At 44.5% G+C, this 27,304-nt stretch overlaps 1 protein-coding gene across 3 annotated transcripts in view; it reads right to left on the bottom strand.

Annotated features, from left to right (window-relative positions):
* The window catches only part of dgkb (diacylglycerol kinase, beta), a 975,484-nt gene that overhangs the window by 58,886 nt on the left and 889,294 nt on the right, over nt 1-27,304 (bottom strand). For all 3 annotated transcript variants that reach the window (XM_041184471.1, XM_041184469.1, XM_041184470.1), the window contains 2 exons: nt 11,325-11,445; nt 7,812-7,872 (listed from right to left, as the gene is read on the bottom strand). In XM_041184471.1, coding sequence (XP_041040405.1) covers nt 7,812-7,872; nt 11,325-11,445 — 182 coding nt within the window. The remainder of the gene's footprint in view (nt 1-7,811; nt 7,873-11,324; nt 11,446-27,304) is intronic.

Here is a 27,304-nt window from a genome sequence, read left to right on the forward strand (position 1 = left end):
ACTGCAGTCCATGACTGGTCATTTGTCAGCAGAGGTCCTGCTTTTTTTGCAGTTCGCCACCATATCTGCAGGTTGTCCCTTCTATTTGCCACCTGCTGATGGAGTTGGTAGCTGCAGCTTTATGAAAAAAATCATTCTCAGGATGTGTGCTTCGCTGGCTGCGCCAGCATTTATTGCCCATCCCTAGTTGCCCTTGAGAAGGTGGTGGTGAGCCCTCCCCAATTAGCAGAGAAAAGTTGGAGATATGATACTAATTTGCATGTTGTATGATTATTTGGAGGTATGGAGTCCATGAATCACATAAAACTGATGGCTGTTGTGAGGTTTTTTTAAAAGATGTTGTAAACTCTCCACTGGATCTCAAAAAAAGCCTCTTCCTTTATTCCTCCTGAATCTTCTGTCATTATCTGACTAAATTTCTCCCTTTCCCAAATGAAAAATAATCCCCTGCCCTCTGCTGCTGAGAACTATTTTGAGCCGACCCCAACAGTGACCACAGTTGCGCCTGACAACCCTCCCACATTCCCCACTTGGAAATTTCACCCTTTGATGAACCTTTCTGTCCCTTGCACCCCTCTCTATCACAGCAGCCCACACAATCAAAAGTAATTGCCATTATATATCCCTTGTCCTTGAAACGTGCTACAATTTCCAATTGTGCCTTCTCCTATAACATCACTGAACAGCATTTCACATTTAAAAGAAGGAAGCAGCAGGGGATGGGTGGGAGAGGAGAGGAAGAACGGAGGAATTGCGCTGGGCCCCAGCTCCTGACTTCCAGCTTTGGAGCTGGGCCGGACACTGTCTTCTGCAGGTCAGTGTCTGTGGGGTATTCCCCATGGATACCGAGAAGTTCTGTCAGCCAGGCCTTGGGGATGAAGGCTGAGCAGGGGAATTGGTCAGCCCCTGTGGGCATCTCTGGTGCAGAGAGTAGTGTCTTTAGCAGGCTGGAAGGGCTGGAGTAAGAGGCCTTGAGGAGCAGGCTGAAGCAGGAGCAGGAGCTGGAGAGATCAGCTTGAGGCTAATATCAGAGCCTGGAGACCAGGAGAGAGGAATTGGAGCAGGCATCCAGCTGTCTTGGAACCCAGGAGGATGACAAGAACAGCACGGAATCTCCTCTTCCACACACCACGCCCCCTTCCTCAAAGAAACTGGAGATATTGTTCGTGGCCTGAGTGGCAGGGGAATTTGGTTCACGTGTTCGAGGGGACTAGCAGGAGGAGTGTTGAATGCACCGCTCTCATCTTTGTTTCTCCGCTACACTTCGAGCCCAATTTTTAAGGCCAAGACCAGTTTGTGAAGATGGCAGATAGGGGATAAAGGAAAAGTCTTCAGGATGACAACCCGGCAGCCCTGGACTCAAGGTTCACTGGCTCTCATTGTTTAACAAGAAAGTTCATAACACTGCTGATTCAAGTCAAGGGCCAGAATTTTCTCGTCAGCGTGTGGGGGTGGGCCCCGCACGCCGACGCATAAAATGACGTGCGGTGATGTCGGGCGAGCGTCCCGACATCACTATGCACCATCGCGATATTTAGGTGGGTGGGCCGCGATGTCCTCTGATGTGCGCTCGCCATTAATTAATGATCCACTTAAGGTGCCCGAGGCAGCAATTGTCTGGTATTTTTCGGGGCCTGTGCGATCTTCAGGACATTGCACAGGTGCAAAGGGCAGGCGGGTAGGCCCCATTTTTATAAACCTCATAAACGGGCGGGATAAGAGGGGTGGGTGGGTATTGAGTGTTATTTGTCAGACATTTAATTGTTAAAGATACTGCTACTTGCCAGTGTGAGGAGGAATACTTCAAATCTCTTCACAGCTGCTTGGACAGGAGTAACAGCCTTCAGGGCAGGGCTCTTGAGTAAACATCATTTCTGGGGCCTTGCTGGTTTCAGGAAGCCTTCCCTTAGCCTGGGAATGGGAGGTGTGCTATCCACTGGAGGCACCTCCTCTGAGGAGGAAGGGAGGGCCAGAAGAGGGAGGAGGCCAGGAGTCCACCACATTCAGCCTCTGGGGAGCCACCTTTGGGAGGAGAGGTGCAGGCACAAAGGGCGCAGGGCCAACAGGAATTGCAAGACAGAAGGGGCCGCTATCTTGCTGCCAGGGTTTACAAGCGGCAAAGCAGCTACCTCAATATATCTGAGGTGCAGTGCTGAAGGAGGCTCCATCTCTCAAGGGAGACAGTCACCTCCATCTGTCAGATGATAGGCCCTGAGATCAGCGCCAACTGTGTGCCAACATGCCAGTGGCTCTGAAGGTTACGGCTGCCCTCAACTTCTATGCTTCGGGGTCTTTCCAGGCGCCGGTAGGCAATCTTTGCAGAGTCTCCCAATCAACTGTCCACATTTGTGTCAAGCAGGTGACAGACGCTCTGTTCAGATGTGCATTGACCTTCATCCACTGCCCCTGAGACGATGCCAGTCAGCCAGAACAAGCCGGAGGCCTTTGCAGCCATTGCTGGCTTCCCCTGTGCCCAGGGTGCTATAGACTGTACATATGTGGCCATCAAGGTGCCAGCAGGTGAGCCCGGTGCCTTTGTCAACAGGAAGGGCTTCTACTCCATGAACATGCAGATAGTGTGTGATCACAGGATGCAGATTCTGCAAATCTGTGCAAGGTACTCAGGCAGCTCCGACAACGCCTACATCCTCAGACACTCCCAAGTGCCGGGGCTCTTCAGTGCTCTGGCTTGGCTGGATGGATGGCTGCTGGGAGACAAGGGCTATCCCCTCAAAAGGCGGCTCATGATGCCCCTTTGCCATCCAAGAACAGAAGCCAAGCAGCAGTACAATAGGAGCCTCACCTCCACAAGGGCTGTGGTGGAGAGAACCATCGGTCTTCTCAAGATGCGCGTCCAATGCCTGGACCATTCAGGGGGTTGACTCCAATACCCCTCAGACCGTGTGTCGTTGATAGTGGTTTCATGCTGCACTCTCCACAATCTGGCACTGGAAAGGGCGACGCTGTGGAGGAAGAAGATGTAGACACAATTGCTCCGGATGCACATGATGAGTCCGGCAGTGAGTCCAAGGGTGAGCATGCACAGGAGAACGCTGAGGGGATAGACACTGACCCGGGCAGGGAGGCAGGGACACCTTCAGCTAGCCCACCACAGATGGACCTTCAACACACGCAAGGGCTGCAGGCTCCATACTCGATACCTGAGTGCAAAATCTGCCTGGATAGTAACATTAATTAAGGGCCTTGTCAATAAAGTTCAATGTCAAACAACTCACTCATAACATCATGGCTTCCTGTCCACCTGCAGAAGTAAGGAGTCACCCTGAGTCTTGTTCACGTATCAAAATTTAATGATTTCACAAAATGAAGTTCAGAAAAAATAGTTACAAAGTGTTACACATCACACCAAGTGGTCATGAACTAATAGCGGGCCAACAAAAAACCACCAGTGAGAAACCCATGGTGTGCCTAATGTGCCTTAAGTTTACGCTTGCGGGCGCTAAATTGAGGTGCTCCCCCCTTGCTGGCACTGGCACCTGAGACAGCCTGCTCACTGTGTTGTCCTGTTGGCCTCGATGACCTTGGTGGGCATCCTCTGGCCCATGGAGCCTTTGATGGCCCCGCCAGGGAGGGAGCAGCCAGTTCCACAGCTGGCTTCTCCCCAGTTGCCGCAGCTTCATTGGATCCCACGGTCACTGGCAGAGGGGCGGAGGAGCTGCTTCCCTTATCTGGAGCGCCCTGAGAGGAGCCCACAGAGACGACAGGCAGCTGCTGCACTGACGAGAGGTCGCTTTGGACCTCCCTGCTCACCGTTGATGGATAGGCACTGAGCTGGGATACTTGGTGCCCAAACCATCTCCTACACTGGCACTGACCAGCTGAGGTCAATGCCCACTGTGAGGGCTTGCAGGTCAGAGCGCAACCCCAGGAAGCCCTGATTGCTCTTCTGGAGCAACCTCTCCACGGGAGTCGCCACTGTCTCCGTGGAGGAAGCATGGTGCTTGGCCATGAGGCTCATTGCATTGGTCTTGCTCCGCTTGGACTCCTCCAGCACGGAGACCATGCCACACATAGCCTCATGTATCTCCGTCAAATCCTCCCATGTACCCTGCTGCACTACCAGCATCTGCTGCCTCACGGACGACTCCAGAGGCACATCATCAGCCACCGACCGAGTATGTGCCTGGTCCCCTGCAGTCCTCTGACTGCCAGCACCATGGGCACTCTCTGTCTCCGCTTGCACCTCAAGCAAGTGTGAAGTGCCCTCACCGCTGTGCCCCAGGATACTAACCGATGATCTAATTCCCATCGAGGTGCTGGTATCTGCGCTGGTGCCTGTCTGGCAGAGATGGTGTGATGCTGGCGAGTCCAATTGTTCAGGGCCCTCAGGTGTAAGAGGTAGCCCCTCTGCCTCCTCCTCCCGGCCTGGCTCCAGTGATGCTGAAAGGAAGAACAAGGACATTTGATTAGTTAAAATGGGAACAATGTCAATGTGCATGCCTGGCCCAGGATCGGCAAGCGCTCATCCTCCCATAATCAATGATCAACCCATGTCGCAAGCTTCAATCACTGAACATTCAGCAGTGCCACGACTGCTGGGACACACATGGTAATCTCAGTGCTTGCCAATCATACCTCTCCATGGCACCCCAGCCTCACTGCCACCGGTGGACCTGGGTGCATGGTGCCTCTCCAGAGCCACTGTCTCCTGCTTGCATCTAGTCATGATGGCCAACTGGGCCTGCCCTCCACCAGTCTGCATCCGCCCTGCGGAAATGTGTGCAGTGTCTTCCTGAAAAGGAGAGAGGAGTATTATTAGTCCAGCCTGTACCTGGATTCCCATCGCATCCCTGCCATCCCGGTCAGAGTGAGACATTGCAGGATTCTAGTTCTTCGTCACCCCGCAGCTGCCGCACACTCACCCAAACAAGCCAGGGCTGACCCCCACCCCCCCCTTTCCCACATGCTGCCTCCATCACTTTTGGCACCACATGGTCTAACCTTGCTAAGGAAGGAGGCACAAGTACGTGGAAAGCAAAGGCCAGCAGATGGATTGGTGCCCTGCCACCTGGAAGCTCCCCTCCCAGCATGTTAGCACCCTGACTTTGACATGCTTTGCAGTTCCAGCACTCTGCCTAGGCGCAGACATTTGAGTTTGCCCCCAAAGCTGTACTCTGGTTGTCAGTGTCACACATGTTGTGGGTGCAGGACCCATCTCAGCATTACCCGCACAGGGTGGACTATACATGGGCAATATATGCTGGCCCACCCAGTGAGGGAACATGCTGTGAAGGATTCAATGCTGTAACTGCACTCAGAGTAGGGGGCAGGTGGGGTGGGGGGGGTTGGGGGGTGGAGGTGGTCTTGGGGGAAAAGGCTGGCGACTGTATTAAGTGACCTCTGCCAACATGGTACTCACCCTTCCCGATTGCAGGAGGTCGTTGAATCGCTTGTCGCATTGGACCCACATGCATTGCACCATGTCATGGGAGCTGAATATCTCTGCCACCTCCTCACCGGGCACATTTGGCCAGGCGGGGGGCCTCCGCCTCCTGTCCCTCAGAATGAGGCCCCCCCCCCCTCCCACTCCCCGTCATGCTGCCACCTCCTCCAGGAGGGCAGCTACGCACTCATCGGAAAACTGAGGGGCACACTGTCCCACTGCACTATCCTCCGGTCTGGCCTGACCTCCAGCAGCGCTCTGGTGGGCCCTTCTACTGGCCATTGTGATCAGCCTTTCCAAGGCTGCTGGCGCTTCAATTAAACAGGCTGCTGGGTCACCATTAGATCCACCATTGCACTCACGCTACCAACCGCCCACTCCTGCTATCGTCAGGAGCCATGCTTCATGCTGGGCGGGCCTTAATTGGCCCACCCGTGTATAATGATGGCGTGGAGCTGAATGCAGATGTGATTGGCTCCGCCCACACCCACGCCCCCTCCCGACTGGCCAGCCCGACATGGGGAAAATTCTCCCCAAGAAGTTGAAATCTCAGTGGTTTTTCTGTGCTTTGTAATGTAGAGCAATGGTTGTTCATTATAAAAAAGTTAATTTCTTTAAGATAAGCTTTTATACAAATGTATTTATGGGTCTGATACCAGTGGAATAAAAGATCACTGTGCTGGAATGATCCTGCATTTGATTCTGTGTTACAGGAAGAAGTAAAAAAGGGAAAAGGAGATGGGGCAGGACCAGTGAGAGCAGGATATGAAAAGAAAGGATATGTATTAAAGTAAGGAAGGAAAGAGGGGGAAGGAGTGAAGGAGATACTGGCATAGAGGGGGCATAGGTAGGATAGGGAGGCAAAAGGCAAATAGGGAAAAGAAGAAAGATGGAGAAGCGGAGGGGTGAGAGGGAATATTAAACTGGCTCCAACTGCTACATCTTTTCCTGGAAACTAACTTGTTTTCTTTTTACTTCTCTCCTCGTGTTGTTGTTCTTCTCTCCCCACTCCTTCCCTCTCCTCCATATCTCCTTTTTCACTTCTTCTCCTCCTCCATACTCTATGCTTCCTATTCCTGCCCCTCCCCTCTTTTCTCTTCTCCCTGTACCACCACCTCCTCTTACCCCACTATCCTCCATCCTGCTCCTTTCCTCCCTAAACCTATTTGGGCTAACAGTCAGTCACCATCATTGGTGCTTTTTCCATGGCAACATCTCTACCAATCAGGGTCCGCTAGCCAACCAATCAGTAATCTCTTCATGAACAGTATAAATTGTTGTTTTCTCCTGTTGTATTCTTGCAAAATGTCCTGATGAGTTCAAGGTGAAAAACTTTGACATGTCTCTTTTTTCAGCAATACCATTTGACCTAAAGACTCTACCTGGTATTGGTTCCATATGAAATATCATAGGAGATCAACTGAATGTTTCCAAATAATCTCATCAGGACTTGTGTAAGGGTGAATAAGTTTGAGGTACAAAACCACTGACAGCCAGGAAAAAGGTGCTCAAGATTCTCTGTTAGTGGCAGACTTGAGTTAACAAGTCTTAATGCAGCAACATAGATTTAAAGCAATATCTGTTCTCACCTTAAGGCAGAATAGCCCACCCACATTTCTGCTTAGAGCATTTCTTAGCCTCAGTCACATCCTGCACATCCTGCCAGTATGAATTCCACCCTGAGCTAAAGTCGCACCTTAAATACATATTTAACATATGTTCCATAAATTCTTCCACCAATTAGACTCTCCCTCCTCCAATTCATACACTCCAACAGACAAAGGGATGCCCATCCAAACTTTTTTAGCTGCAACTTGTGCTAGAGCAACAATTCCCAGGATTCAAAGGGATTGTGTCCCAGCAAACCGAACATCTCATCGAAATGTTAAAAATGTATAAGGAAATAAAAGTCCACACGATATCAAAGGCAGACTGGGGTGATTGATGCCTTGGGGTTGGAAATACACAATTTTGAAGATGGAAGTATGGCTTGGCACTTAGTTCAGAGTTGATCAGAACAGCTAGTTTGTGTACCATCTGCCTGGGTTTGAATGACATCCAAAAAGATGGAACAAGATCTGGAACTAAGGCAAAGTGTTTCTGTTGGAGACTGAACAGAATAGCTTTGACCTTGTCAATATTGAGCCACAAGCATCAGTCTTTATCTCACTGGGCTACTGCTTTGTTTAAAAATCCTACAAGAGCAAATAATACACTTTTTTTATTTTATAACTTTGTGCAGCCTTCTAAACTCACCAATTTAATATGACCAACTGAACCCATTCTTTTTTTCAGGATGGTGCCTCATCCTCATTTAAAATGCAATGCATCTGTTGCATTCTTGGAGCACTTTGGGTGGATTATTTTAGCATACTTACAATATTTTTCACCCGTAATATCAACTTACTGTACAAGGAGTTTGCATCCAAGGCTCTCCATCAATCTGCATCGGCAGGAACTTACTGGTTCTGGAAAAAATAATGGAGTAAGAGATTATAAGAACTCATGGCAAAAAATACATCAAAAACTTTTTACTGTACTTTAATGGAGCTCTTTTTCGAGAGCACTAAAATTTGTGCAAGGAATGAATTGTTCACCAGTCACTGAGGTGACTGTGCTCAATTTTAAAGTTCCACCTGATCTGAATAGTTCACATAAGCTTTGGATTTTCACTAGCAGCTGGACTAATGGGGTGAATATGTGAAACCTGGAAGCAGCTTAAATGTAAAGAGATGAATGTACTTAAAGTGGTTACATATTTGAACAAATATTGATTTGGCTTTTATAAAGCTTCAAAGTTTATTTGAAAAGTTTGCCAAGGTGGGGGAGGGGTTGGAAAAATAATGACAGGCAAAGATGAAGTGAAACAAAACCTAACGGACAGGCAAGCTCCTGTTTGATGCTGGCCAAGAGGATGCACCATAATATGAGATGAATGCAGGTAGGGTTATCATATGTAGAATTTCATTGTGCCCACCACAGAGGACAGGCCGTAATCAAGTTCAACAGTATATGCAGTAAATGGGTGCCATCTATAATGCTGTGTAAAACCTGGAACCTGGGAAATATTTTACATCCTGCCAGCTGATGCCACCTTTCTTTAAAGAAAGTAATGAAGACATTGGCCATTACAAATAATTATTACATCTTTGATCAGGTGAATGACTAACTTGACATATGTTACTGTTAGTGTTCTTGAAAAGATCTGGGAGCATAAATATTTAATGCATATTCAAGGGATCAGCCATCCCTATAGCACTGGTTATGTGTAAGCCAGACTGGCATAATTCTGTGATGGCCACAAATTCATGAAGAGGAGACAAAAACAAGGCCTCTTGTTAAATGTTCAAGTAGCTGCAACAGGCTCCTATAAATGTACATCCCAGGCACAGAGAAAATGCCAGGTGTCATTATATCTGTTTTGTTATTCGCTCAGGAACCTACCTTCCTCTCTAGATCATGAAATGTCTTCATTACTCTATAGGGCGTTATTTAAATCTCAGATTATCCTGGAATCTTCTGGAATTAATCTCCCAGACAGTTCTGTGAACAATCCAGAAGAAAAATTATAGGGGCATATTTTTCTCCCATCCCTTTCTGGCCGGATGAGCAACAGTTGAATTCAAAAAGCCTCCACTGAAAACTAACAAGTTACGTTTCCATTCAAAAGTATTCAGTTTGTACAACCGTGAACTACAAAGTTAATTTGAATTATTAGTTTGTTTGAATATGAAATTTTGTTGCTGCATTCAAATCCAACTTGGTTCAAATTGGCCAGAGTAGTTGATCTTCCTAAGCTGTTTAGCCTCATCACTCTGGGGAAGGGAATTAACTTGCCAAAAACTTGGGTGGTCACTGTCATGATAATGAAGGCTGATTACCATCTCAGCAGAAACCATCTCCTGTGAGTTACATCCCAGACTGTGGGCATGATGTGAGTTGAAAGAAAGCAGTTTCTGGGCGAAAGACATTTGTTTTTTTTTCTCCTTCCAGGAATATAAAAGAAAAGGGGTTAAAAAGACAACTGTAACCCTAGTTTTGTGTGCTAGTTTTGGTGTTCCAGGCCTGGTGCTAGTGTGTGCTAATTTTGGTGTTACAGGCCTGGTGTGCAAGGCAGTGCTGTGACGGTCACAACTGAAGAACATCAACTAGGCATCCCTGCATTTGCAGGTAAAAAAAAAATCCTTTTTCTCTGATTGCTGGAGGCAAGTCACAAGACAGCAAAGCCACGGTAGAAAAGGAAACAGGACAACTCCTTTCAGCTAACCTGCAGAACCAAGAATCTCCAAACCCATTGCTCAGCTGCCAAAGTCAGCTCCACTGGAATCACTCAACTCAATGGCCACAACATTTTGCCATCTAATCCTCACAGAGAAGCCAAAGACTGATTTGTACATTTTTTTAAAAAAACTTTATTTCTGGACACACTTCTCGTTTCTAATCTGTGTGTATGTGTGTTGCATTTTTATTATCTTTTTCTCAACTTTTAGTAACTAGTAAAATCATCTTTTCTTTAATTCAAGAAAGCCTGGTTAAATTGGCTCCTTTTAAAATATAAATACATTTGGACTGGGAAAAGGTATCCACGAGGAAAGGGATCCTTTTTAAATTAACTTGTTGTAACCAACCAAGGGGGCTGAATAGAGAAGGGGAGCCAGTTCATCCCTAATCATCAAAAACATTCAACATTCAAATCAAAGAGCTTCAGTTAAATTTAGAACCCTTGGCCTAGCTGAAAATGAGTCTGGAAAGATACTTATAAACTTTATAATTTGAAGGGAGACAGAGCTTAGTTTCTATCCTGTGCTCTTCAACCAGAACCATGATCATAGCTATCTACTTTCTTCTCAAATCAATCAATCTATTCCATCGTTGATCAATCCTTCTGACTCATTTCCTATTAACTCAAGGGTTTCACATCACATCAACTCACCGAAGCACATACTTAGTCACTTATTGCCACACAGGATAAACTTCAGGCATTTATCAGTGATATCCTGCACTTTGTAAAATATAGCAACAAAGTAACATTGTACCTGTTCTTCAGTATGAAATGAGATGTTATTGCTGTCACCTTGACCAATCTACTTGAATCATGTGGGTATGGCACATTATATTGCAGTGGTAGTTGGGAATTACAGTTGAGGACACTGATAACCTCATCTAACAGCGGCCAACTTGTCCCTATGTTTTAAGTAGTCTACAAGTCTTCTTGCAGCAAATGGCAACACTTTGCACTGTTAACCTGGAGCAAATGAAGACAAGCTCTACAGATATAGTACAGAGCTTGTTGATCCCCACTGCAACCAAGAAATGATATATTTAAGGAGCTTTAAAATAAGTTTACCTTAAGGAGATAAAAAAGGGCCCCAAAGTGTTTTCAGAAAAGTAGCTATTAAATTTCAAAAGATATGGAAAACAATACTGTATTGAAAAGGGAATCTAAACATTTCAATAAAAATACACACAAAGGGAATTTAAAAGTCTCTTTGGCCAAGGAAATTTCATTGCTCCATTCCAAATGGATAATCCGGCCCAAGTAGTGCACAAGGATTTCATTTTAATATGTTTGCAACAAATCTGGGATCTCAATGAGGCTGAGACATAAATGGGCACAATAGGTTCAGCTCAATAAATTCAGAAGACATAATAGCAGCCCAGAGTTAAATTGGCAGAGGTCTTCTCTCTCGATTGAGCATTCCCTCTGCTTGCTTTCCTTCCTGGTCGATAGGATGGCTAAATCAACCTCCGGTAGGTATCTTCAAGCTGCAGGATTATCACTGACAGACTCCCAATAATATAGTTATTTGGGGGATAAAAGATGGAATTTGCAATGTGAACATATAAACCGTAGTACTGCACAAGTAAGTCAAACCAGATGTAAAGACATTCAGTGTCCTCTAAATACACTGAAACATACCTGATTGTTACCAAGGAGCATTGTGCTAGCCTTTTCCCTGCACTTTTTAGCCCTGTGTAGATCTGTCCCATCTCCATGGCACCTTCCAGGCCAATCACTTCAAATAACTGATCACTTACATCTGAAAAATAGACAGTAAGTTATATAACCCATCAAATCAAAGACAAGGATGAAAATCAGTGCTTGTGAAAGGTATTGAGTCAATCTGGTCAAAATTGATTCCCAATCTGTGTCCAATCTCCTTTGCACAGCACTTTGGAAAGTTTTGTAAGATCAAAGTCACTATCAGTAGTAGCTGCACAGAAAATTGAAATTTCTGCCATTGTAATTGGTGATGGTGTGTTACAGATCACTCAGGGAGTCCTAGTTGCTGTGGCAATATGCACTTTTGAATGCATTTTGTAGCCTGGAGCTATTGATAGTTATGGTAGAGGCTCCAACTTTCTTTCTTTCACAGCGCTGAGCAGGAATCTCTCTCACTCTTACCAGTTGCCATTGGTGCATTGAAAGGTTTTGCAAGTTGAGCATCAACCTGTTTGCCACATTATGAACACACCTTTCTTGGCCATCAATTCCTGGGGTGGAGCTTGAGCCTGGGGCTTAGCGGGAAGGATGCTTACCATTGTGCCACAAGACCTCCTTAATTGACCAGTAGTTATAATTAATTTCCAATTTTGTCTTAGGATTACATTCCACTTCAATAAATTACCGAATCCTAATTAATTTCTGAAATGATCACATGAGTAAATACATAGGCAAATCCTTTGGAGTTTCTTACTATTCCCTAATGAACCCAAGTTCATGACACAAAATGGCTTGTCACTGGCACTGCTGGGTTTTGGAGATATACATCAAATAACTAGAAATGTCCTGCAACATCTTCTGAGTTTGGTTGGTTTTCCTCTTGCATTGATCCTGCAGCATGAAGTATTAATATGGGACATATTTCTGTCTCTGATCTCAGTTGTTAGGAATGTTAGGGGACTTGATTGAAATATTTGTATGGAAAACAAGATTCAGTGCAGATAATAGAAGAAGTTTGGGGATGAGAAAATGGTATAAATAGTTTGTAATGTGCATAACACCAAAAAATTAAGAAAAAAAAACTCTTCTAACACAAAACATGTGGTGAGAGAGAGAGCAAGGATGGGGGAGTTGAAATCAGAGTCCAGTAGTACATTGGGCACCTATAGTCAAAACTGCCTGTATATCTCACAGCCATTTGCTTACATGTTTTGACAACTTCAGAAACTTAAGAAGAAAGAAAAAAATGTGCATTATGATCAACGGACAGGTAATTGGCTAGCAGCAGAAATGACCAATCTTCAAGTGAAAATCATGGCAGAGAATCACCAGGCACAAATGTTTATAACAGACATGCTGAGAAGCTGTGTAGTTGAGAAAAGAATAGAATTGCACTACTTGCACACCCAGATTAGCACAACAGCTGCAAAGACTAGAAAATGGAATTTAGTTTGTTTCTCTGTTACTGGACATAATTAAAATAATTTGCCATTGATGAAACTGTACAACTTTCACACTAAGCCTAAAAATGTGAATTTGTAAAGCAGATGTAATTATTTTATTCATAGCAAGTATAGTATTTGATTATTGCAGCTAGTAGCACATATTATTGAGCCACCCTGCTTCTTCAGCTTTCTGAAGAACATTATGTGGGAGGCTCATGCTTTGATCTGAAAATAATGTTTTTAAATAAGTATTTTCTAACAGTCTTTCAAGGTAAGTTGCTTTTCCTATTTTTTAATGGGTTACAATGCACTGCTTTTGAATGTGAGGTCAGATTTTCCTAACACCAGTACTGACATTGGACTGGAGCAGCATCTCAAAACTTTGATTGCCTAGGAGTCTGCTATCGTGGTTTTATCTCTGGATTCATTAGCTTCTTAATCTAGGAGAGATCTTGCTGGAGACAATGGTCTTTTGTTGAAAACATATTTATTTGCAATAATAACTATTTACAAAGGTTAAATAAGACCAAAGCATAGCTGGAGCTATTCTCTAAGATGCTCCACACTCATCTTCCTTCTGTGCCTGACATCATGCTGACATAACTCCTTATGCATATGCTTACTAGCTATTATTAGAGTTAGCTGTTTACTCTGCATGGAGCATTGGAATTTCCTGCCTTAGGTCATTTATGTAGATTGAGACACATCCCAATGGCTGCTTGCCAAGCCTTGGAGATTGCAGCCATAGCAAGCATTGAATCATAGAATGATAAAGTATGGAAGGAGACCATTTGATCACTAATTGAAAGAGACTGGCAGCAGATTTTGCATGGTGGTGAGGCTTAAGTTGTAAAATCAACTTGTGCCTTTAAATCTTTAATTTTTACAATTTAATGATCAGTTGCTGGCCCCAAGGTCTTTCTGGTGGTAAGGCTTGTTTTCTGGTTGATCTTTAGGGTGGAATCTTTACTATTGGAAAGCGAGGTGGGAGGTCAGGAACACCCCATTCCTCCTCATTTGTATGACTTTGTCTGGTCTACATGTACTGTAAAGTGCAAGCGCAGATATATCAATGGGGCACACAACAGACATTACCCACATTTCATAACATTCTCCATCCATTCCCAGAAAAAATATTGGTCAATCTATGACCTCATATTCAATCAAAAGTATTTAAAAAATGAGATTATTAATTTCCTGGTCTTGATTAACAACAAATATTGATTCATTAAATATATGAAGAATGTGTCGTATTCTCTGCACATTACACCTTGATGCTCTGCTGTATCTACTGTGACTTCTCTGCTGCCAAGTTCGACTCTGCTATGGACCATTCTGGTAGGAGCATTGTCCATTACTGAAAGGTAATCCTAATTTATTGAACTTTTTTTACTAGATCCTGCACTGAATTCCACTGTTCTTCTAGCTGTTTGTTTTACTTTGTTATTGCCTAGCTGCTCAACTGGACTCCTAGGCTAGGCCTTGATACTGATTTCTTAGGCTTTCTTTTGTTCATTTGTTGGTTCCCTGTCCCAAACTGTGCTCAAATTTTCCTCCTCCACTGGTCCTGTAACTAGCACCAGTCTGGAAGCCAGCAGAGAATCAAAACTAGGTTCAGGTTTCAATAGAGGAGAATTGCTTGATGCAGAACTAATTAATGGAGTAACATTGAGGCATACCTACTAGAATTATAAAAGGCAGTGATAACTTTGATGCTTGCCAGCACATTACCACGTCAATAATGCAGCCTATAAAGCATCAACCTTAAATCTTGTATCTAATATCCTCTCAAGAATACCAATAACATCTCACTGAAAATGAGTGACCATAACTTGACTTTCACTGACTCCACCCATTCAGCACAGCTCCTCAACCTTACCTAAGAAAGGAAATTCTTGCCCTGGAGTACATGCAACATGAGACTGATTCTTCGGATGAGGGGTTTGTCCTTTGAGGAGAGATGAGTAGACTAGGAAATTAATCCCTGGAGTTTAGAAGAATGAGAGGTCATCTAATTGACACACACAACTTTTCAGGAGGTTGAGAGCATTGGTGCTTAGAAAATGTTTCTGCTGGCTCAGGAATCTAGAACACGGGGTCACAGTCTCAGAATAAGTGATTGGCCATTTTGGACTGACATAAGGAGAAATTTCCTCACCAAAGGGTTGTGAATCTTTGGAATTCTCTGTTAGAGAGCTGTGGATGCGCAGAGCAGAATTGTCCATGCCTGCTGGCGTCAGGCATGGTGGGTGGCGTGAGTGGACAATATGGCAAGAAGGCCAAAAATTGGTTTCACGAAATAGTGAAACCAGTTAGCAATCATCCGCTCAGCCTGTCGATGACTGGCTGCATTTCCTGCCATCGGATGTTGGGAACCTCATTGTAATATATCAGCACATCACTATAAGGCTAACTGGCCAGACTCAGCCCCGCCCTACTGGATCGTCCACCCATGTTTGCATGATTGCACGCTGGCGTGTTTCACAAGGTGTGCATTTGGCGGGCTGCACTTTGAAGGTTGAGGCACGTTGGGGGGGGGGCGTGGTGGTGGCAAAGGCTGCCCTGCAGTTGAGGTGACTTTGGGAGGAAAGCGGGAAAAGGCTGCCTTGCAGTTGAAGGGAGCGCACAAGCACATGCGGGATGGGGGGGGTTGAGGGTGAGGGAAGCGGCCATGCATCAAGGACACCTTGTATAAAGTGACCATTCCTCCGCAGCTGCAATAGTTCAGGCGCAGCCACACTGATATGATTGGAGTCAGACTTTTAGCTTATCTGCCCACTCAAACAACACAGGGGCATGAAAGTGCCAGCAAGTGCTCCAGAGCTTTTCATCCCTCAGGCACAGACTGCAAACTAATTAGTATTTTAGTGAACTGCAGAACGGTTGGCAGACTGGGCACGTTGTACAATCTCCGTGCTATAGCTAGCCATGGAGCAGTCACTGGTGGAGGTACTCACAGCCCCTTGCAATGTCAACATCCTGGTTTGGACCAGTCTTCCCAATGGTTCAAACTAACAGTGCAGCCTTGCAGTGTGGGTTGGGAAAATGCCTGCACCTGAGCTGAGTGTACAGCATGCAGTCCAATGGGCAAAGCTGCCGCCAATCGGTCAGATGGAGTGGGGTAGAAGAAGGTGGGGTTTTGGACAGCCATGCTGAAGAGATGAGAGCCAGCCCCACCTTAAAGGTGCTGAGAGCATACAGAGAGAATGATGTATCCCTGTGACGCCTGCCCACGTCATTCTGGCAGCAATGACAAGCACCGTTGAGGTGCAGGCATCCATAATGTGTCCAAGGGAGTGTGGGGCCGGACCATCACTTTGGTCTGAAGGCTGCACAAAGCACAGGGAAGAGGCCCTGGACTGAGACACATGCTTATATCTTGTGGATAAAGGTTTCATATCTGAGTGACATGAACACTGCTCACCAGAGCAAGGAACCACAGGCAGGGAGACATTCTTGGGAGTTTATTGACAATAGTGAACAATATGTACAAATGAATAACACCCATGCCTAGGTTGTGCAACTACATCTTCTTAACTTTCCTAACCCTGTTGCTACGTCTTGGTGCTCCCTGGACATCCACACCAGAGGTGGAGGCAGCCTGCTGACTGTGACACCCTGTCTGTGATGACCTTGACGGGTGTCCTATGGAGGGCTGAGACCTGAGCACAGCAGCCTGCTTTCGGGGTCCTGCTGTGTGACAGTGGCACCCTCGCAGAAGCAAAAAACAGTTCAGACCAGTACTCTTATTTCCCAGTTTTACTGGTGTTACATTTTAATGTATACAAGACCAGTTTGGACCAATATTCTTATTTCCCAGTTTTTTCCTTCTGGGCTCCTTGAGCTGGAGCTGCTGGGGTCACAGAAAGAGGAGATTCGGAATGGCTGGGCACTCCTGAGGTCACCTGGGTGGATGTCCCTGGGGTGTGCATCTGCTGATCCTCCTCCCTATGGGTGCCTGAGAGCCCCTGGCTAACTCCTCGAGGGGAAGAGGTAGCTGGAGTGAGATTGAGCTGCCCCACAGCCCTCTCACTTATACACTGTTGGAGGCCAACAATGGCATTAGCAATGGAGATTAGCCCATGCAGCTGTGCAGGAGCGACATCCTAGACCAAGGTCTCCATCCTGCCAGTGTTGGCTTCAGTGCTTCGGCATGCCAGAGCTATCACCTCGCTCTGAAGGTGGACGGACTCATCCATTGTGCCTTGCAACCTGAGGAGTGCAGTGGACATCCCTTCCTGATGTTCCTGAGCTTGCCTTTCCAGCTCCAGCAACTGTGACATGACCGAGTCCAGAGGCTCATCATCTTACTTGGACCCCGCAAATACCTGGCCTCCAGCAGTCCTCCGAGTGCCGGGGACCTGGGATGTCCCTGCCACCCGCCACCTGCTGTGGATCAGAAAGTGCGATGTGCTTACTAAATTGTGATCCTGAGGCTACTCTAAAGCTAGGTCCCACTGAGGTGTGTGTCTCTGTGCTGGTGGAGGGTGTGGGTGAGCACTGTGACGGAACTTCAGGGAGGATGCCTCCAGATTCCCCTTCAGAGGTTTCTTTGGGGCTTGATTGGAGACCCTGGGCCATGGACTCCGTCGGCTGTTTCCCAGATGTGCCTGTGAAAGCAAGGGGAGATAATTACTGAATGGCAGTGGCCTGTGAAACAGGACACATCACTCGCAGCATGGTTGTCTGATGGATGTTGCAGTGCTGGATTCTGACTTGGTAGAGTACCGCCGACCTCAGTGTCAGCACAGGAATGGTCCAGATCCTCACCAGCCAGCTTGATGGCTCTGTTTTCAAAGTCTGTGAGGATCTTGATTTCAGGCATTCCTCCACTGGTCTGCAACCTCTCCCTTTGGTTGTGTGCCAGCTTGTCCTACATAAATAGATATGGCGAGAGTGTAAGCAGGATGCCTGCCAGGGCAGATGATAAGTATGCCTGGCATGTGTGGGTGTTGAATCGTCCCACGGACGGGATGAGGACATGAATGTGTGTCTGAAAGAGTGAATGGTGATGTCCCTCGAACTGGCAGTGAGTAAATGCCCTATGGATGTGTGATGGGTTTGTGAGTGTGTGGGTTGAGAGAGAGGAAAAGAGTGACTTCCCCTGGTTGAACGGAGGAGATCATTCATCCCCTTGAGTGGCTGTCCTCTTTTGCAGGGCTTTGGCACTGACCACCACTGCCACTGCTTCCCAAGTCGGATTAGTGAGGTTGCTGTTCATCCTGCAGCCAGAGTGGGGATAGAGGACATCACGGCCAGCCTTCACAGCGTCCAAAAGATGCTCGAAGGACAGGTCACTGAACCTGGGGGCTGCAGTCTTTTTGCCTTTCAGAGCCATCCTCTCTTCCATGCAGCACAGAAGTGTACACGTGGATGAACTTAAATATGGCACCTTGTGTGGTTAAACAGTGAGGTGATGGCGTGACGGGTGAATGAGAGCCTGCCCACCACGGAAACGGCATATGTCCCGGGAATGCATATTTTATGCGGTCGGTTTGGGATGATACAGCGTGAAAACTCACCATTGCAGCTGATGGATTAAATGTCGTTTTACCCATCCGCTCCCGCAGTTAGTGCAAATCTAGGACAATTCTGCCCTCAGTCTTTCAAGAGTAAGATGCATAGATTTTTGGGCACAAAGAGAATAAAGGGATATATGGAGAGTGGGTTATATTACAATGCTGGAGGAAGAGGATGTCCTATGAGGGTGAAGGACAGAATTTATCTTGTTAGAGTTAAGAAACAGCAAAGGTACCATTATATAACTGGGTGTATTCTATAGGATACCAACTAGTGGAAAAGATATAGAGGAACAAATTTCCAAGGAAGTTAAATAGAAGTACAATAATTATAGTTTTAATGGGGGAACTTAATTTGTCCTAATATTGATTGGGGTAGTAATAGTGTAAAGGACAGAGAGGTGGAAGAGTGTGTTCAGCAGAATTTTCTGAGTCATTATGGGTTTGTGAGAGTGAACCCAATGAAGAAGAAAGCATTGCTCGATTTGATCCAGGGGAATGAGGTGGGTCAAGCAGATCAGGTGTCAGCAGGGGATCATTTAAGGGACAGTGATCATAGCTTAAACCTCATGATACTATCTATGGAGAAGGACAAGGAGCAATCCAGGGTAAAAATAATTCCCTGGGGGGAAGTTAACTGGGGTGAGAATGGACCTGGTCCAGCTAAATTGGAACCAAAGCCTGGCGGGCAAAACTGTAAGAAAAAAACAATGGGCTATTTTTAAAGAGGAGATAGTTTGTGTAAAGTGAGGTACATTTCCATGAGGGTGAAAGGTAGGGCATACAAAATCGGAGCTCCCTGGATAACAAAAGAGATAGAGTATGATGAAGCAGAAAACAGGGTGCATATGGCAGATGGCAGGTGATAATACATTGAGAACCAGGCTGGACATAGAAGTTCAGATGGCAAGTGTTAAAATAAATGAGAGAAGCAAAGAGAGAGTATGAGAAGAGACTGACAGCAAAAACAAAAGGTAATCCAGAAGTCCTTTAAAAACATATAAATAGTAAAATGTTGGTAAAAGGAAGTGTGTACTGATTAAGGACTAAATCAGGGATTTATGCATGGAGGCAGAGGGCATGGCTGAGGTACTAAATGAACAGTTCCATCTGTCTTTAGCAAGAAGATCCTGCCCTAGTCACAATGAAAGATGAGGTAGTAGAGACACTGGATGGGCTAAACAATGACAACCAGAAGATACTAGATAGGCTGGCTCTACTTAAAGTTGGTAAGTCACCAGGACCAGATGAGATACAGCTAAGAATACTGAGCAAACTAAGGGTGGAAAATGCAGAGGCACTGGCCATAATCTTCCAATCCTCCTCAAATATAGGGGTGATGCCAGAGAGCTGGAGAATTAAAAATGTTACACCCCTTTTCAAAAAAGAATGTAAGGATAAGCCCAGCACCTATAGGCCAGTCAGTTTAACCTCAGTGGTGCGGAAGCTTTTAGAAATTATAATTTGCAGCAGAATTAATAGTCACTTGGACAAAAGTAGGTTAATTAAAGAAAACCAGCAAGTATTTGTTGAGGGAAAATCATTTATTGAGTTTTTAGATGAGGTAACAGAGAGGGTTGATGAGAGTAATGTGGTTGATCTGGTGTACATGGACTTCAAAAATTCCTTTGATACTGAGCTATATAACAAGCTTATCAGCAAAGTTAAAACCCAAGGAAATAAAGGGACAGGGACAGGATGGGTATGATGTTGGCTGAATAACAGAAAATAGAGAGCAGTGAGGAGCGTGGACCCAGAGATCGATATTAGGACCAAAGTTATTCTTGATCTATGATCTTGATCGGTAAGATGATGGCGTCGTGGTATTGTCACTGGACTAGTAACCTAGAGACCCAGGGTAATGCTCTGGGGACCCGGGTTTGAATCCTGCCACGGCAGATGGGGGAATTTGAATTGAATAAAAATATGACATTTAAAGTCTGATGAAGACCATGAAACCATTATCGATTGTTGTAAAAACCCAAATGGTTCACTAATCCCCTTTAGGAAAGGAAATCTGCTGTCCTTACCTGGTCTGGCCTACATGTGACTCCAGACCCACAGCAATGTGGTTGACTCTTAAGTGCCCTCTAAACAAGGGCAATTAGGGATGGACAATAAATGCCGGCCTAGCCAGCTATGCCACATCCCAGGAATGAATAATTAAAAAAACTTAGTGACCTAGACTTCGGTGTACAGGGTGCAATTGCAAAATCTGCAGATGATACATAACTTGATTGTGAACTGTGAGGAGGACTGTGATAAACTTTAGGAGGACATAGACAGGCTGGTGGAATGGGGCAGATGAAATTTAATGCAGAGAAGGTTAAAGCGATTCATTTTAGTGGGAAAATGAGGAAAAGCAATGCGAAATAAAATATACAATCCTAAAGGGTGTGCAAGAGCTGAGGGACATGGGAGTTTATGGGCACAATCACTGAAGATTGCAGAACAGGTTCAGAAAACAGTAAATAAAGCATACAGGATCCTGTGCTTTATAAATAGAGGCTTAGAGTTAAAGAGCAAGGAAGTTATGATGAACCTTTGTAAAACACAATACTCAACTGGAATATTGTATCCAATTCTGAGCACCATATTTTAGGAAGGATGCGAAGGCTATAAAAAGGCGGCAGAAAAAAATTACAAGAATACTTCCTGGGATAAGGAATTTAAGTGCAATGATTAAAGAAGCTGGGGCTGTTCTCCTTGGAGAAAAGAAGATTAAGAGTAGATTTGATTGAGGTGTACAAAATCAAGAGGGGTCTGGACAAAGCAGTTGGGAGAAACTGCTCCCGTTGGCAGAAGTGTCAAGAGCCAGAGGACACCAATTTTAAGGTGATTGGAAAAAGAAGCAATTGTGACACACGGAAAACTGTTCTATGCAGTGAGTGGTTAGGATCTGGGATACACTGCCTGACAGTATGGTGGAGGCTTTCAAAAGAGAATTGGATAATTATCTGAAAAAAAAAAGGGATTTGCAGCAGGGTTACAGGGAAAGGGCGTGGGAGAGGAGCTAGGTGAGTTGCTCTTGCAGAGAGCTAGTGCGGACATGGTGGGTCAAATGGCCTCCTTCTGTGCTCTAACTGTTCTTTGATTCTATGAATGTAGGAGGGTTGAGGTAGAAGATCAGCCATGATCTTGCTGAATAGCGGAGGGCTTGATGGGCCATATTGTCTACTCCTTCTTCTATTTCTTGTGTGTTCTTGTGAAATGGTCTACTCCTCCTCCTCCTTGTATTTTTCTATGCTCTTATGTGCTTAACTTGCAGCAGCATTTTAAAAGCTGCTGCACTTCAGGTTTTCTGATTCCCGCATGCTTCCTGCTGATGGTAAAAATGTGCAGACAACATAGGCAAACATGCCACTGGAACTTGGCAGAGTTTGATCATGGCACAAATACACCAAATAAACTATGGTAGCATTATGGCTTTGTCATTACATTCGCAACACAGAAGCCTAGATTAATGACCTGGAGGCATGATGGTATTAGCACATGAGAGGGATGACCTAAATTCAGGAAACCAGGATGTAGAAGCAGTTTGGTTTGAGGTGAAGAAAGCTAAAGGCAAGAAGTCACTTGTGGGAGTGGTGTACAGGCCCCTTAATTGTAACTACACCGTAGGATAGAGTGTAAAAGAAGAGATAATGGGAGTTTTCCAGAAAAGTACAACAATAATCATGGGGCATTTTAATCTACATATAGACTGGAAATATCAGATGGAAAAAGGTAGCGTAGATGAGGAGTTCATAGAATGTTTTCGGGTTAGTTTCTTAGAACAGCGTGTTCTGGAACCAAACAGCGAGCAGGCTATACTAGACCTGGTATTGAGCACCGAGATAGAATTAATTGATAACCTCATATTGAAGGCACCCCTACGTAGCAGCAATCATATGATTGAATTTTATATTCATTCTGAGGGAGAAACAAATGCGTCCAAGACTAGTATTTTAAACTTAAATAAGGACATTTATGAGGGCATGAAAGCAGAGCTACTAAAATGAACTGGCAAATTAGGTTAAGAGATATGTCAATAGAAGTTCAGTGGCAGACATTTAAAGGGATATTTCAGAATACACAGAGTATATACATTCCAATGAGAAAGGAAAATTCCGAGGGGATGGCCCACCATCCGTGGTTAACTAAAAAAGTTAAAGACACTATCAAAAAGGCATATAATCATGCAAAGATGGATGGTAGGTCAGAAGGTTGGAAAGAATATAAAGAAAAGCAAAGAATGACAAAAATACTAATAAGGAGGGAAATATTAGATTATGAGAGAACACTAGCTAGTAATATAAACTCAGACAGTAAGAGTTTCTATAGATACTTAAATAAGAAAAGAGTTAACAAAGTGAGCACTGGTCCTACAGACAGTGCGCCTGGGGAATTGATAATGGAAAGTAGGGAGATGGTGGATGGATTAAGCAGGTATTTTGCTTCAGTCTTCACTATAGAGGACACAATTAACATCCTGGAAATAGCTGTAAATCAGGAAATGGAAAGGAAGGAGGAACTTGGGAAAATTACAATCACCAGGGAAGTGGTATTGAGCATATTGTTGGGGCTGCGGGCTGACAAATTCTCAGGTCCAGATGGACTTCACCCTAAGGTCTTGAAAGAAGTGGCTAGTGAGATAGTTGATGCACTAGTTTTAATTTTCCAAAATTCCCCAGATTCAGGAAATGTTCCATTAGATTGGAAAATAGCAAATATAACTCCTTTATTCAAAAAGGGAGGAAGACAGAAAGCAGGAAACTACAGGCCAGTTAGGTTAACAGCTGTCATCGAGAAAATGTTAGAAGCTGTTATTAAAGATGCTATAGCATGGCACTTAGAAAAATTCAAGGCAATCAGGTAGAGTCAACATGGTTTTGTAACAGGGAAATCATGTTTAACCAATTTATTACAGTTCTTTGAAGGAATCATATGTACTGTGGATAAAGAGGAACCAGTAGATGTACTGTACTTAGATTTCCAGAAGACATTTGATAAAGTGTTGCATCAAAAGTTATTGCACAAAATAAAAGCTCACGGTATAGGGGGTAACATATTGGCATGGACAGGAAATTGGCTAGCTAACAGGAAGCAGAGAATTGGCATAAATAGGTCTTTTTCTGGTTGGCATGATGTGACAAGTGGTGTGCCACGGGGATCAGTGCTGGGACCTCAACGTTTTACAATTTATATAAATGGCTTGGATGAAGGGAACAAAAGAATGGTTGCTAAATTTGCTGACAACACAAAGAAATATAGTAAAGTATAATGTGAAGAGGACATAAGGAGGCTACAAAGTGACATAGATAATTTAAGTGCGTGGGCAAAGATCTGGCAAATAGAGTATAATGCGGGAAGATGTGAAATCATTCATTTTGGCAGGAATGATAAAAAGAAGCTTATTATAGCTTAACATATGAGGAACTTTTGAGGACTCTGGGTCTATACTCGATGGAGTTTAGAAGGATGAGGGGGATCTGATTGAAACTTACAGAATACTGAAAGGCCTGGACAGAGTGGGTGTGGGGAAGATGTTTCCATTAGTAGGAGAGACAAGGACCCTAGGGCACAGCCTCAGAGTAAAGGGAAGACCTTTTAGAACAGAGATGAGGAGAAACTTCTTTAGCCAGAGAGTGGTGAATCTATGGAATTCATTGAAGGCTGTGGAGGCCAGGTCATTGAGTGTATTTAAGACTGAGGTAGATAGATTCTTGATTGGTAAGGAGATCAAAGGTTACGGGGAGAAGGCGGGAGAATGGGGTTGAGGAACTTATCAGCCACGATTGAATGGCGGAGCAGAGTCAATGGGCCGAATGGCCTAATTTCTGCTCCTATGTCTTATGGTCTTATTATCTAAATGGTGAGAGGTTGCAGAGCTCTGAGATTCAGAGGGATCTGGGTTTCCTATTGCACGAATCACAAAAGATTAGTATGCGGGTACAGCAGGAATTAGGAAAGCTAATAGAATTATAATTTATTGTGAGGGGAATTGATTACAAAAGTAGGGAGATTATGTTTTAAGTTGTACAGGGCACTAGTGAGGCCGCATCTGCAGTATAGTGTCTGGAGTATACTGGTCTCCTTATTTAAAGAAAGATGTAAATGCATTAGAAGCCATTCAGAGAAGGTTTACTAGACTAATACCTGGAATGGGTGGGTTATCTTATGAGGAAAGGTTATGCTCGTATCCATTGGAATTTAGAAGAGTAAGAGGCAATTTAATTGAAACCTTTGGGATCCTGAGGGGTCCTGACAGGGTGGAAATGGAGAGGATGTTTCCTCTAGTGGGAGGGTCTAGAACTAGGGGTCACTGTTTAAAAATAAGGGTTTGCTCCTTTAAGACAGAGATGAGGGGAAGTTTTTTTTCTCAGAGGGCTGTGAGCCTTTGGAACTCTCTTCCTCAAAAGGCATTGGAAGCAGAGTCTCTGAATATTTTTTTAAGGCAGAGCTAGATACATTCTTGAATAACAAAGGGGTGAAAGGTAATTGGGGGTACGCAGGAATGTGGGGTTGAGATTACATTCAGATCAGCCATGATCTTATTGAATGGCGGAGCAGGCTCGAGGGGCTGAGTGGCCTCCTCCTGCTCCTACTTCATATGTTAAGTTCAAGTCCCATAAGGGCAGCTGGAGAATTTGAATTCAGTTAATTAAATAAATCTTGAATTTGAAAATAAATACAAGTATCAGTAATGGTGACCATGTAATGACTGGATTGTCATTTTAAAATGCGCACTGCCATTTTACTTGACCGGGCCAATTAAGGCCCGCCCAGCGTGATGCGCACCCGGAAGCTCTGAGCGCTGCCTGTGCAGACGGAGGGAAAAGGGAGAGTCGGGGCCTGCAAATCTCCCTGAGGCACGGAGCTGCCTCAGGGAGATTAATTTGATTATGAAAACTTGAAAAGAAATTTTAAAAATAATTCATGCATATCCTCTCATGGGACAGTGTCACATGAGCTGGGACATGTTAATAAATTTTAATAAAAATTTTTTTAAAAGTTATAAACCCTTCATGAAACCTCATCCCGCCCGTGCATGAGGTTCCATGAAAAATGTGAAAGCCGCCTGGGCTCTTTGCCTGCCCGCCAACCTTAAGGTTGGATGGGCAGCCCTGTCAACTACTTCAATTAGGTGATTAATGGCCTTAATAGACCTTTGACAGGTCAGCGGGTGCGCAGCCGACTCCAGAGTGCGATCGCCGAACTGAAGATTGGAATGATGCATGGTGACATCGGGAGGCACGCCCAACATCACCGCGTGTCACTTTACGCATCGGTGTGCAGGGTGCACCCCCGCACGCCGACCAGAAGATTCTGCCCATGGAATGGTTATGATGAAGAATGAAGATTTCACCCACTCGCGGCGTACAAAAGTTTTTCCTCATTTCATCGTTGCTTCTTTTGCCAATTATCTGAATTCTGTGTCCTCTGGTTCTCGATCCTTCCATCAATGGGAAGTTTTCCCCGATCTACTCTGTCCAGGGCCCTCATGGTTTTGAATACTTCTATCAAATGCCTCTCAACTCCCTCTTCTCCAAGGACACAGTCCCAATTTCTCCAATCTTGGTTGACTCCTAACTGTCTTCTGAAATGGCTGAGTAAGCCACTCAGTTGTACCAAATTGCTATGCTTGCAGTGATTCAGGAAGTCAATTTACCACTACCTTCTTAAGGACAATTAGGAATGAGCAATTAAAACTGGTCTCAATCCAAGAATGAATTAAAATAAAAGAATGGGTGTGGTTGTAAGTAACTTTTGGTCTGATACAGGATCAGCATTGTAATGAGGTTGATGTAAAATCTTCTGCAGCATCTTCTTACCGCTCCTACTATGGAGACTAAGTGGGTGAAGAATCGTATATTGCTCATTTTTAAGCACATTACATATCTTGTTTACTTGTGTCTTAAGCAATAATTCTGAAGTGTTTCTCAAGACATAACTACAAGTTGTCGATTTAGGAAAACAAATCTGCATCAATGATCTAGCGCTTCCAACAGGGAGTGGCACTTGTAGGAAATACATCTTGATCATCATAGGAAATGAGAATGCGGCTCTTTGACCATTCTTTTTAATATCTATGCTTTCAAAAAAAAGCTTATTTGGATGTTCTTCTTACCATGAAGAGTGAATCACAAATAAAATGGACTTATATGGTAGGGGACTGGTAAAATAATTGATAAGCACAGGCAAGAGATTACTTTCTTCTGAGCACATGCACTAAGATGGATGAAATGTCTTCCCCATCCATATTTAACTTAGGATCTTGGCCTTTCAAACCCATTCTCAAATAAGCAAAAAATAATTTATGCGAAGTTGAGAAAGTCCCATTGGTTCATTAAATTATTTGTATCTTCAACAACTGTCTTACTTTTCAGACCATTCTCATTCCCACATACAAAAGCCGGAGTTAGTTTATCTTGTGCAATGTCTGGAAACGGAGTGGAGTTAAACAAAAGTCAATGTATGTAAAAATCATCCCAAATATGAAAGCAAATGTCAAACAGGCTTCCTCCAGAAGTCAGTTAAGCTTCTTCAATATTGATTTAGTGCTATGCTACTGGTTTAGCTCCCAATGTGCAGTCTGTTAACCCCAAAGCAAATCTTTTGGATTCACTGAGGCTGGCAGCCAGCTGGAGGCATTTTTATCTTAAGGCTGATCTTATATTCAGTTTGGGAGCTGCTAGGTTTGCAAGTTCATATTGCAAATGTTTTGCACAACTGGATTGCTGCTAGCTGTGGGAAATCTGTGCATCAGGAACAGATGCCCCATTAAACCCAATATAAAAATAATAAAAATGAATGTGGCCAGATAAAAAGGGTCTCTTCTTGTCTGTGATCCAGGGTGGGTCCTTATTCTGTTGGAAACACAGTGGGAGGATCCTGACTGTGAGCCTGACAATGTCATTTCCTCTTCAAGAAACACCTTAGTAGCGCAACAGGAAGCAACTTGGTCAGGCTGGGAAACTGGAAATTAAATAAATCCATCCAGATCAGAATC

Source organism: Carcharodon carcharias, chromosome 3 (assembly GCF_017639515.1).
Source record: "Carcharodon carcharias isolate sCarCar2 chromosome 3, sCarCar2.pri, whole genome shotgun sequence".
Classification (NCBI taxonomy): Eukaryota; Metazoa; Chordata; class Chondrichthyes; order Lamniformes; family Lamnidae; genus Carcharodon; species Carcharodon carcharias.